We start from the raw sequence: 13,729 nt of genomic DNA, 5'->3' as shown, positions 1-13,729 counted from the left end.
TATGTATCATATCATTTTTAATTACATTAACTAGGGTTAATAGATTTAAGTCAATATGATTTAAAGCACTAACTTTTAATTATGGTTTAAATCAGGAAGCAACAAAAACTTATTTTAAATCATCAAATTTAATTGTATTTTGTGCTTTTTAGTTATTTTCCTAAAGAAAGGTTGATTCTCATTGGTTGACCATTAAAACACATTGATTTGCAACTAAATATAACCTTTGCACTAAATGTGGTGCTTCTTTTTGCTTTCCAGGAGGATACATTATGTCTAGACACATTTATTTAAGCAATCCTATAGCTTAATTTACATTTCTTCGATTCTTCTTTTTAATATTTTTTTAAATTATGTTAGAAAATGGTTAATGGTGTTTTTCTTTATGAGATTAATTTTTTTACTTGTGATTTGTGTTGAGCTTGACTGAGATGGAATTTCAAATGCAATTTAAAATGTGCAAAACCAGCATTTTAGTTTTTTATTACATAAACTACCTTAAATGTGCTGGATACATAAACTCTTTTCTCATCAAAACATATTTTTCATTTAAAACTAACAGATTTATTAAACAAAGGCAGTAGCATCTGTAGTTAATGAATTGAACTAATTTGTTTCGGGTCGCCATGTGCTTCAAGAATTTAGAACTAGTAGATCTCATCCTCATGCCTAGTTTTTATTCAGACTGGAAGAGGCGAATAAGCTTTCCTGCTTTTTCAGCTTCCAATTGGTTTTGTAACTTTGAATAAACTAGTCAGTGAGCTGAACTAGGTGAATAAACAGACATGAAGAAAATATTCCCTCTGCACCTGCAGGAGAGGCTACTGTTCATAGAATCTTAGAAGATTAGGGTTGGAAGAGACCTCAGGAGGTCATCTAGTCCAACCCTCTGCTCAAAGCAGGACCAACCCCAGCTAAATCATCCCAGCCAGGACTTTATCAAGGCAGGACTTAAAAACCTCTAAGGATGGAGATTCCGCCTGTCTACTGTTGTCAACAGCTGGTTTAGCACTTCAACAAACTCTGGTTCTGGGTGCTTAGCAAGTGATTTCCATCAGTTCAGTAGTTTGAGTTTTCTTTAAAACTTGACAGCAAACATGTATAGCTTAATATTTTTTGTGTTTAATTTATAGAATCATAGAATAATAGGTTTAGAAGGGACCACAAGGTTCACCTCATCTAACCTCCGGCAAGATGCAGGATTTACTGTGTCTAAACCACCCAAGCCAGATGGCTATCCAGCCTCCTTTTGAAAGCCTCCAGAGAAGGAGCTTCCAGAACCTCCCCAGGCATCTGATCCATTGGTCGACTGCTCTTACAGTTAGGAAGATGTTCCTGAAATTTAATCTAAATCTGCTGTGCTGTAGTTTGAACCCATTGCCCGTTGTCCTGCCCTCTGTGGCAAAAGAGAACAACTTTTCTCCATCTCTTTGTATGGCAGCCTTTCAAGTATTTGAAGACCACAATCATATTCCCCCCTTAATCTCCTCTTTTCCCAACTGAACATACCCAGTTCTTTCAGCCTTTGCTCATATGGCTTGCATTCTGTCCCTTTGATCATGGGTGGCGCATGAGCTTCCCATTCAGGGAGGCTAGCCCCTGGCCACATCCCTTCTACAGGAGGCCCTGCTGACCCTCCGTTCCCAGCACCCCTAGTGCTGGGCGGCGCACGCCCAGCCCTGGGTGGTGTGGCCCCAGAGCCTGGGGGCCTCTCAGTGCCGGGCGGCCCCAGCCACCCTGAGTCCCGGCAGCAGGCTGGCCTGCCCTAGCCCCAGTCCCAGTCCACTTCCAGGAAGGGAGCAGCTTGCCTGAGCTGGGGCTAAGGAGGGAGCGGCAAGCAGGAAGGGGCCTGGGGTCGGATCATGGGCGGCGCCACTTGGGGCTGTTTGGGGATGCGTAGCCTCACCCGGCCTGCGATACCTGCCATCCGTGCCTTTGATCATCTTTGTCACTCGCCCCTGGATCCTTTCCAGTTTCTCTACTTCCTTTCTAGACATTGGCGACCCCAACTGGACACCGTTCTCCAGCTGAGGCCTCACCAGCGCGGAGCAGAGCGGTACTGTCACCTCCTGTAACTTGCGTGCTCTGCCTCTGGTAATGCAACCCAAAATTGCATTTGCTTTTTTGACAACAGGATCACACTGGTGACTCATGGTGGATCACAACCTCAACACAACCACCAAATCCTTCTCAGCAGTGCTGCTGCCAAGCCAGTTATCCCCCATTCTGTATTTGTGCAGTTGGTTTTTCTTCCCTAAGTGTGGCACCTCACCTTTGTCTTTGCTGAATGTCATTGTGTTGTCTGTAGCCCAGTTCTCCAACTTATCAAGATCCCTCTGAATTGTAGCTCCATACTCCAAAGTGTTGGAAACCTCCCCGCCAGCTTCATGTCATCGGCAAACTTGATCAGTGCGCTCTCTATTCCCACACCCAGGTCATTAGTACAGATGTTAAACAAACACCAGACCCAGAACAGATCCCAGTGGAACCCCACTTGAGACCTCCCTCCTATCTGACATCATTCCATTAATAGTTACTCTGTTTGCGGTGGTTTAACCGATTCTGTATCCACTCAATGGTCGTTCTGCCAAGACCACGTTTCTCCAGCTCGCTTATCAGAATGTCATGGGACTGTGTCAAAAGCCGTCTAAGTATAATGTCCACCACATTTCCCCCTATCCATCAAACCAGTCGGCCTGTCAGAGAAGGAAATCCAGCTAGTTTGGAAGCTAAATCCAGGCTGGCTGCTGGTGATCACCCCTTCGTCCTCCTGGTGTTCACACATAGAATGTTTGATACATTGCTCTTGCAACTTCCCAGATATCGGAGTCAGGCTGACTGGTCTATGGCTCCCCGGCTCCTCTTTCCCCCCTTTGTAAAGCAGGGCACCACATTAGCCCTTCTCCAGTCTTCTGGGACCTCTCCTGTCATCCATGAATTTAAGAATATAAAAACATAAGCATAGCCATACTGGGTCAGACCAAGGGTCCATCTAGCCCAGTATCCTGTCTTCCAACAGTGGCCAATGTCAGGTGCCCCAGAGGGAATGAACAGAGCAGGGAATCATCTAGTGATCCATCCCCTGTCGCCCATTCCAGCTTCTGGCAAACAGAGCCTGGGGACACCATCCCTGCCCATCCTGGCCACTGGCCATTGATGGACCTATCCTCCGTGAACTTATCTAGTTCCTTTTTGAACCCTGTTATAGTCTTGGCCTTCACAACATCCTCTGGCATGGAGCGCCACAGACTAATTGCGCCTTGTGTGAAAAAATACTTCCTATTGTTTGTTTTAAATCTGTTGCCTGTTAATTTCATTCAGTGACCTCTAGTTCTTGTGTTATGAGAAGGAATAAATAACACTTCCTCACTTACTTTCTCAACACCAGTCATGATTTTATAGAGCTCAATCATATCCCCCCTTAGCCATCTCTTTTCCAAGCTGAAAAGTCCCAGTCTTATTAATCTCTCCTCATACGGAAGCCGTTCCCTACCCCTAATCATTTTTGTTGCCCTTTTCTGAACCTTTTCCAAGTCCAATACGTCTTTTTTGAGATGGGACGACCACATCTGCATGCAGTATTCAAGATGTGGGCATACCATGGATTTATATAGAGGCAATATGATATTTTCTGTCTTATTATCTATCCCTTTCTTAATTATTCGCAGCATTCTGTTTGCTTTTTTGACTGCCGCTGCACATTAAGTGGATGTTTTCAGAGAACTATCCAGAATGACTCCAAAATCTTCCCCCCAAAATTATGTTCATCTACGTGTCTGACAATTTTGTTCTTTACTATAGGTTTCAACCAGTTTGCCCTGCACTGAATTCAGGTTTACTGGCCTGTAATTGCCGGGGTCACCTCTGGAGCCCTTTAAAAAAATTGGAATCACATTAGCTATCCTTTTTTTTTTTTATGTCTTTTTGCCTCTCACAGCTTCTTTTATCTTGTTGTTTAGCCACAGTGGCTCTTTTTTGGTTCTCTTACTATGTTTTTTAATTTGGGATATACATTTAAGTTGAGCCTCTATTATGGTGTCTTTAAAAAGTTTCCATGCAGCATGCAGGGATTTCACGTCTGGCGCTGTACCTTTTAATTTCTGTTTAACTAACCTCCTCGTTTTTCTGTAGTTCTCCTTTCTGAAATTAAATGCTCCCATGCTGGGTTGCTGTGGTGTTTTCCCTGCTGCAGCGATGTTAAATTTAATTATATTATGGTCACTATTACCAAACGGTCCAGCTAGATTCACCTTTTGGACCAGATCCTGTGCTCCACTTAGGACTAAATCAAGAATTGCCTCTCCTCTGGTGGGTTCCAGGACTAGCTGCTCCAAGAGGCAGACATTTAAGGTGTCAAGAAACTTTATCTCTGCATCCCGTCCTGCAGTGACATGTACCCAGTCAATATGGGGATAGTTGAGCCTTGGGTAAGTTTGCTGTCTGCTGTGTGTGTGTTTGTGTTTGTTGTGGTGTGCTTGCTGCTGGACTGAAATATACCATGTGGTCTGTTTGTTTGGGGGACCATGTGCTGACCATGGTGCTAGGCAAGGCTGAGTGGGTTTGGGGTGCAGGAGGGGGCTCCAGGCTGGGGGATGGAGCCGAGGGATTCGGAGTGCAGTAGGGGGCTGTGGGTTGAGGCAGGGGGTTGGGGTTCAGGAGGGGCTATTGGCTCTGGGCTGGGGATGAGGGGTTCAGGGTGTGGGAGGGAGCATGAGGGGTCCGGCTGGGGTTGCAGGCTCTGGGGTGGGGCCAGGGATGAGGGCTTTGGGGTGGAGGGGTCTCTGGGTTTGGAGGGGGCTCGGGGCTGGGGCAGAGGTTCGGGGTTGGGGCAAGGGCTTACCTTGGCTGGCTCCTGGTCAGTGCACAGCAGGCCTAAGGTGGGCTCCCTGCCTGTCCTGGCTCCACACTTCACCCTGGAAGTGGCCAGCAGGTCCGGCTCCTAGGCAGGGGGTGGGGGGTCAGGAGGTTCCACGTGCTGCTCTTGCCAGCAGGCACCTCCTCCCAGCTCCCACTGGCCGCAGTTCCCGGTCAATGGGAGTGCGGGGCCGGTGCTCGGGGCGGAGGCAACCTGCAGAGCTCTGTGGCTTCTAGGAACCGGACTTGCTGGCTGCTTCTGGGGGTGCAGCACAGTGCCAGGACAGGTAGGGACTAGCCTGCCTCAGACGCACAGCACCGCTGATTGGACTTTTAACAGCCCGGTCGGTGGTGCTGGCCAGAGCCGCCAGGGTCCCTTTTTGACCGGACGTTCTGGTCAAAAACCTGATGCCTGGCAACCCTACCCAAAAGGACAGTTGTTAGTACCTTTAATCACATCTAAGAATCAGTCAGACAAGGAGGGTTTCTTTCTAAAATCTCTCTCCAGCTAAAAGGTGGAGGAACAAGGGATGTTGTGCAAATGAAACCCTTACTTAATGACATTTGAAACGTTTTAACTGTCCCCACCCCCTTATCATAATAAACAGTTAAAAGGTTGTTGAATGTTGTTTTTGCCATGATAGTAAGCAGGCTGTGGTCTCTGTACACCAAACCTGAACCTTGTTTAACACTGGTTAATGTTGGCCAATGACAAGGCCATCTTTGACTCTTTGGGCCCATTTATGCCATCAAAATTAATAGAAAGCAAAGATGAGACAATCAAGTGAAAAAACTTCAGGGGGAAAAAAGGGACAGTTCTGGAACTCTTCTTACTCTTTCTGCATAATACCAATGTTCAGACGACTGTGAAAGATTCTAATTCTGCTCAGGGTTCAACTTTGTGTTTATTTTGTACAAATATCAGTAAAATGACAAAAACCAAAGGCTTAAAGATCTCATTAAACTTAAAACTTCTGGCTCATCTTTAACTATGGAGTTTAACTCAGAGTAGTAATCCTTCACCTCCTTCGCAGAGCCAGACCTAGGGATGACAAGCACTCGATAAGGATTCTTACCAGTGTATAATGTAATTCCTGTGCGGAGGTTGCTGGCACATATGTACCGTACACCCTCGCTATAATGCTCTTCACAATAACGAACCTTGGACTACAACGAACCTGGTCCCTGGATCCCACCTCAAGCCCCACTGCGGTGCTGGGGCTGGAGGAGCTGTCAGCCCCCGCCTCCACGGATCTCTTTTGCTATAACGAACTCCTGGCTATAACAAAGAACCGGCTTGCGTGCCGAGGGGTTCATTAGAGTACGGGTGTGTTGTGCTTGACTCGCCTTGGTTCAGGAGACACTGTTATTGTTAGAGTAGCACACAGAGGCCCCATAGCGTTAGTCATCAATTTAAGGCCAGAAGGGACCGTTTATGATCATCCAGGTCTTTGAGCTGCAGTGTCTCTTTGGAAAAGGTATCCAGTCTTGCCTTAAAGGCTGCCAGGCATGGAGAATCCGCCCCCTCTAAGTTGTTAATGAATCAGTGCACAAACCTGCACCTCATTTCTAGTCTGAATTTGTCTAGCTTCAGCTGCCAGCCACTGGATCTCAGTCTGCCTTTTTCTGATAAATTAAAGAGCCACCTATCACCAGAAATCTCTGCCCGATGAAAATACTTTTAGACCATGATCCCTTTGAAAAAATAGCAAGTGTTCAGGTCAGGATGGACAAAAATTGATCATTTTTAAAAAGTTAAAAATTTGATTGAAATCAGGTTATTGAAATTAAAGACGAGTTATTTATAAAAATAAACCTACTTAAAATGAAATTTGAAATTGACAAAATATAACCCAATAAAGCTATTTAAACGCATGAGCTGCTCAGTGGGGCCGCTGGGGGGTGCTGAGCACCCACTGTTTTCCCCAGGGGGTGCTCCAGAACCGGAGCTGGTGCCTATGATTGCAGCATAACCATAATGCACCTGTGAGTTCTGAGCATGTGTAGGGGGCAGCTTTCTAATCCAAAAAGTTGAGGAAACAACTAAGGGGTCAACCATTTGGGATCTGATTTTGACCACCAGGGATGAATTACTTGTGAACGGGAAGGTGGTCGGGAACTTGGGAGGAAGTGATCGTGATCTGATAGAATTCAAGATCCTCGGAAACAGCCAAACTGGGCTTCAGACAGGCGATTTCAACCGACTCCGAGAAATAGCAGGCGAGATGCCATGGAAAGACCAGTTAAGAAGAAAAGGAGTCGAAGGAGACTGGCAGTTCCTAAAAGCTGTAAATTGGAGACTCAACATCAAGCTATTCCAACACAGAGGAAAGATAAGAGCCACAGGAGGCCAATTTGGCTGCACAAGGAGCTTTTTAGCTATCTAAAAACCAAAAGGGATCCATAAAGGAAATGGTGGGAGGGGCATGTCCCCAAGGAAGTAGACAAGGGAATAGCCTGCACATCTTGAAGGGACTATTCAAATTAAGTGGCTCATCAAGGAACATTTAACTCACAATGGACGATGGGAGACGCCTATCTACAGATAATTGGCTTTCCTGCTATGACTAAGTGAATTTATGCATAGACATGTCACTTGCTCTTGTGACTGCAAACTCCATTTTTTACCTGTAATTTGCCACTAGCTCTGCTGAGGGCTTTGTTTGAAACAATGGGTTTCCCTCCACATGGAGGAAGATATAAAAGGCCTTGGAAAGATCTCCATTTTACCTCTTTCCTGCTCAAGCCTCTGGACTATGGACTTATACTAATACGAGCATCTAACAAATGGACTGAGGACCTTCCAATGATTTGGAAGCAACCAGAGACTTGACTTAAGTCAGCAGTTTATTCCATCACCGCTACAAGCCTGAACCAAGAACTTTGCAATTATTGTATTGTGACAAAGTTCCTGCTCTACCTTGGTGGGTCTTGCGCTTATTGGCGGATTTGCTCGCCTTGGAGCTTCACGGCAGCCCTCAGCTTGGCTGTTTTTGTGAACCCACAGTCCAGGTCGACTCCTCCTGTGTCTGACCAGGAGTTGGGAGGATTTGGGGGGAACCCGGGCCCGCCCTCGACTCCGGGTTCCAGCCCAGGGCCCTGTGGAATGCAGCTGTCTAGGGCTGGGCTACTTCCCCATGGCCTCCTCTCAACACTTTCTTTATCCTCACCACAGGACCTTACTCCTGGTGACTGATAATGCTTGTACACCTCAGTCCTCCAACAGTCCACGTTCTCACTCTCAGCTGCTAGTGCCTCTTGCTCCCAGCTCCTCACATGCACACCACAAACTGAAGTGAGCTCCTTTTTAAAACCCAGGTGCCCTGATTAGCCTGCCTTAATTGATTCTAGCAGCTTCTTGATTGGCTGCAGGTGTTCTAATCAGCCTGTCTTAATTGTCTCCAGAAGGTTCCTGATTGTTCTGGAACCTTCCCTGTTACCTTACCCATGGAAAAGGGACCTACTTAGCCTGGGGCTAATATATCTGCCTTCTATTACTCTCCTGTAGCCATCTAGCCCGACCCTGTCACCGTATGTATTTGATTCCCTTAACCAATTTTAACTCTCACCTTTCTTTCTTTCTTTCTTTCTTTCTTTCTTTCTTTCTTTCTTTCTTTTTATAAATAAACCTTTAGATTTTGGATACTAAAAGATTGGCAACAGTGTGATTTTTGGGTAAGATCTGAGTTGTATATTGACCTGGGTGTGTAGCTGGTCCTTTGGGATCAGAAGAACTCTTTGTTTGATGAAACTGGTTTTAAAGAAGAAACAACGAGGAGTCCTTGTGGCACCTTAGAGACTAACAAATTTATTTGGGCATAAGCTTTCATGGGCTAAAACCCACTTCATCAGATGCATGGAGTGAAAAATACAGCAGCAGGCATATATACACAGTATATGAACAGATGGGAGTTGCCTTACCAAGTCGGGAGTCAGTGCTAACGTGGCCAATTCAATTAAGTGAAATAGGCCACTTCCACCTTAACTGAATTGGCCTCATTAGCACTGACCCCCCACTTAATAAGGCAACTCTCATCTTTTCATGTGCTGTAATATTTATACTGCTTACTGTATTTTTCACTCCATGCATCTGATGAAGTGGGTTTTAGCCCATGAAAGCTTATGCCCAAATAAATGTGCTAGTGTCTAAGGTGCCACAAGGACTCCTTGTTGTTTTTGCTGATACAGACTAACATGGCTACCACTGTGAAACCTGCCACCATGCAAGGCACTGGTTTTAAAGAACCACTCATCTTTAAGTCAAGTGTCTGGGTGTTGAATCCAGGACTGGAATGCCTCAGGAAACTGCTTTTCTGACTTCTTGTTACCCGGTGTGGTGAGACAGAAGTTTACTTTTGTTGCTGGTTTGGTATACCAAATGGGAGAGTAACTGCCAGTTTTGGGGTTCATCTGCCCTATTTCTCAGCAGTTTGTCCTGAATTTGGTATTCTCAGTTGTGATCCAAGAAAGCACAGTGACAGGGGTCAACAAGCATGTGGACAAGGGGGATCCAGTGGATATAGTGTACTTAGATTTTCAGAAAGCCTTTGACAAGGTCCCTCACCAAAGGCTCTTAAGCAAAGCAAGCTGTCATGGGATAAGAGGGCAGGTCCTCTCAGGGATCAGTTACTGGTTAAAAGATAGGAAACAAAAGGGTAGGAATAAATTATCAGTTTTCAGAATGGAGAGAGGTAAATATTGGTGTCCCCCAGAGGTCTGTGCTGGGCCCAGTCCTATTTAACATATTCATAAATGATCTGGAAAAAGGGGTAAACAGTGAGGTGGCAAAATTTGCAAATGATACAAAACTACTGAAGATAGTTAAGTTCCAGGCAGACTGTAAAGAGCTACAAAAGGATCTCTCAGAACTGGGTGACTAGGCAACAAAATGGCAGATGAAATTCAATGTTGATAAATGCAAAGTAATGCACATTGGAAAACATAATCCCAACTATACATATAGAATGATGGGGTCTAAATTAGCTGTTACCACTCAAGAAAGAGATCTTGGAGTCATTGTGGATAGTTCTCTGAAAACATCCACTCAGTGTGAAGTGGCAGTCAAAAAAGCACACAGAATGTTGGGAATCATTCAGAAAGGAATAGATAATAAGACAGACAATATCATATGGCCTCTATATAAATCCATGGTATGCCCACACCTTGAATACTGCGTGCAGTTGTGGTTGCCCCATCTCAAAAAAAGATGTATTGGTCTTGGAAAAGGTTCAGAAAAGAGCAACAAAAATTATTAGGGGTATAGAACGGCTTCCGTATGAGGAGAGATTAATAAGATTGGGACTTTTCAGCTTGGAAAAGAGACGATTAAGGGGGGATATGATAGAGGTCTATAAATCATGACTGGTATGGAGAAAGTAAATAAGGAAGTGTTATTTACTCCTTTTCATTACATGAACTAGGGGCCACCAAATGAAATTAATAGGCTGAATGATAAAAGTGAGGAGCAAACACTGCAAGGGATTTCTCTCCCTATCCATCTCCCTCTTTGCCCCTAAGAATACAAAAGAACAAACTGCTGGACTTTGGTCTGAAGATTTTGCTCAGTAATATAGCTGGGAGGATGTGGTAAGGAATTTACCTGGAATTAAATCTAGTTTGTTATGTTAGGAAGTACTTATCTTTCTTTTTCTTATAAACAATGCTGACTTTTATGCCTCATGACTTGTACTCAGTCTTACTTAAAATCCTATCTGCCTTTGTTAATAAACTGGTTTTATTGTTTAATCCAATCCAGTGTGTTTAAGTTACATTGTCTGGGTAACTCCATTTTGGGTGGCAAGTTGTGTATTGTTCCCTTAGCGGGACAATGGACCTAATATCTCTGGACTGTCCGGGAAATGGCTGAATGGTTCAGAACATACATTTTGGGGAGGAATCTGAGACTGGGGATGTGTTGTGGTCACCCTGCAGTAGTAACCTAGACTGGTTAGAACCAGAATATGGCTGGCAGGCTGCAGTTACACACAGACGCAGGGGCACCTGCATGCTGGTGGCTGTTTGTGAGCAAGCCAGGTTGGGAGCTACAGCAGCAAGGCATTGCAGGGCCCCCCAGGTTACAGGGCAAGTGATGAGACTGGTCTGGAGAACACTCACGCATGTCACAATAGTTACAGTGTGACTTCCCAAAAATATCACAGTACAATGCGCACTGCTGAACACACGCACACAACTGTCATTAAAATGTACAAATCAATATTTTTGTATGTATATTTATAATGTGTTTTATAACAAACTAGTCACAGACTGTGCGTTGCAGTGTGATTTTGGGGAGCATGGTTTCTGATGTGTGCATTGAGGGTGATGGTATTGATGACTAGAGATGCCATTAGTGTACTGGTGGCAGTAAGCTAATGCTTGGAGGCTGGTGGTGTACTGGGTGTGAATGGTACCTATAATCTATAACCTCCTTGTTTTTGGCATTAGGCATGTGAGGAAATAAACTTGAACAGCCTTAACTCTAATTTAACATGACTGTTGTGTGGGGATGAGCTCTTCCATGGGCTTAGACTTCTGAGTCATGAACTATCAAGAGACTAATTCATGCACATACCTTGTTGGAACCTTAACTATGGAGCTCCTAAAGTGCCTCCATAATCCTCCTAGATCTGACGTCCTGAAAGAATGCTCAAGGCCTTGATCTTGGGTTAGCTTTCTCCTCCGATGCAACAGACACTTACAATAATTGGTTGGTTGGTTCTTTCCATTGAAGGATACAGTAATCCAGTTCAGCAGCAGTGGTGCAGTGACTGTGTCTGCCAGCATGTGAGTTGGGAGGAGTGTCTGTTGCATTTGGATTTGTCATGCGCTCATCAACCACTGTCACAATATCAGGCTTACATGGTTTCTTCATTTGTTTCCTGTAGGTTCATGAAGGTGGCTGGCCGCACAGTGGATGCTGTTACCTGGCAACAGTAGGTATTCACCATTCTTTTTACTTTCCCAAACTAGCAGCTGTGCAGCAATGAGATGTTTAGGGCAGAGTTAACATCTTGTCTAGGTTCAAAAGGTCACTGTGAAAGGGACAGACCCCCTGGAAGCCACCTCTTCAGCCACTGTACTGTGCTTAAGTGGAGAGAAAGGCCATCCCCTGGCAGCTCACTCGGAAACACGCCATGGCAGGGACACATTAGCCTTTGCTGTTGCCCTGGGCTGGGTGTGTAAGTATCTACCTGGGGAACAAATATTTAATAATGGGTTCTCCAGTCTAGCAGAGACAGGTCTACAAAGAGCCAGGGGCAGGAAGGTGAAGCTGGATAAATTAAGGCTGGAAATATGGTGTACATTTTTAACAGTGAATGTAATTATCCATTGGGACAACCTAGCAAGGGCTGGGATGGATCTCCAGCACTGACACTGCCTTCCTAAAGGATCTGCACTAGGAGTTATGTTGGGGCCGTTCTCTGGCCTGTGCTATACAGGAGGTCAGACTAGGTGATCACAGTGACTCTTTGGGTCTTGGAATCTCGGAATAATCAGTCACCCCTCCCAGCTACCAGATTGTTCTACCAAATTGCAGGAAGTGGAAAAAGCTCTTCCCCAAGCTTCATTTGTTGCCTGGGTACCTGATACCTCGTAAGGTAGGCAGACAGCTTCAGGGCTAGGCCAGGCTGCACTGGACAGGGGAGCAGAAAGCTGCATGCGGTGCGTCACTGGACAATTTGAAAGTCCTTCTGTGTATCCTGCTTCTCTTTGCACCTCTGGCTGTGGCCTCTCACATGCTGGTGGCCTGGATCTAAACCCACCAGAGCTAGAGAGAGAAAACTCAGTCCAATGGAAAATACATTACTGCCCCAGGAGTAATGTAGAGCTGGGTTCTCTGCCATCCCTATATGGGAAACAGAGACTGGGTGTCCAGGGGGAATCCACCTATAGGAATAACCTTTAAACCACTACACAGCACTGTAACTAGGATACAGGGCTGGAGAATAGATTCCATGGAAATCTTTTATGTAAACTCCCAGATTCCAGTCCAGGATGGGATTGTCAGCCAGAGGTTAACGCTTGATTTCTCACCTGACTCCCCAAATTACAAAATGAGTGTTAATAGTGCCATTGGTAGAGAGGCTTGGAGCATGTTCGTATGTCATGGGTAAGGTGAAGATGTTGTCAGGGATATTTTTAGTAATGGTCAGGGACAGGTCACAGCCAATAAAGAAAAATTCCTGGAAGCCCGTGGCCTGTCCCTGACTTTTACTGAAAATATCCCTGACCAAATGGGGAGGCCAGCTGCCTCCAGAGGTTGGAAAGCTGTGGGGACCGCTCTGAGCTCTGGGGGTCCCCCCTGCCTGTGGGGGCTTGGAGCTCCAGGGTTCCCAGGCTCTGAGCTCTGGGGGTCCCCCCTCCCTGTGGGGGCCAGGAGCTTTGAAGGATCCCCAGTGACCCCAGCAGCTCAGAACTCTGGGGCCCCGCCACCCACGGCAGCTCAGAGCTCAGGGGCCACCCCCTGTGTTGGCTGGGAGCTGCGGGGGCCCCGCTGCGGTCAGGAGCTGTGGTCCCACCACCCATGGTGGCAGGGAGCTCAGGCGGACCCCACTGGCTGTGTTGGCCAGGGGCCGCAGGGCTGGGGTGCTGCCTGCAGCAGCTCGGAGCCCCAGGGGACCCCCGCTGCCCACCTCCGCTGGGGCCCCGCTACCTGTGTTGGCTGGGAAATACACCGGGGTCCTGGCACCCATAGCCACGGGGAGCTGCAGGGCTACCCCACCGCCCACTGCGGCCAGGAGCTGCTGCCTGTGATGGCTGGGAACTCTGGGGGGGCCCTGGCACCCGCGGCCCCAGGGAGCAGTGGGGGACCCCTGAAGCTTCCAGCTGACAGGGCTGAATTCACGGATTCCGTGACTTCCGTGAAAAAATCGTA

The 13,729-nt window shown here is 46.3% G+C and overlaps 1 protein-coding gene across 2 annotated transcripts in view; it reads left to right on the top strand.

The window, feature by feature from the left end:
- HPSE2 (heparanase 2 (inactive)) overlaps nucleotides 1–13,729 on the top strand; it is a 299,278-nt gene that overhangs the window by 205,621 nt on the left and 79,928 nt on the right. For both annotated transcript variants that reach the window (XM_048857280.2, XM_048857279.2), the window contains exon 6: nucleotides 11,739–11,786. In XM_048857280.2, the coding sequence (XP_048713237.1) occupies nucleotides 11,739–11,786 (48 nt within the window). The remainder of the gene's footprint in view (nucleotides 1–11,738; nucleotides 11,787–13,729) is intronic.

This window comes from Caretta caretta, chromosome 7 (assembly GCF_965140235.1).
Source record: "Caretta caretta isolate rCarCar2 chromosome 7, rCarCar1.hap1, whole genome shotgun sequence".
NCBI lineage: Eukaryota > Metazoa > Chordata > Testudines > Cheloniidae > Caretta > Caretta caretta.
This window is presented reverse-complemented; position numbering and strand designations above follow the sequence as displayed.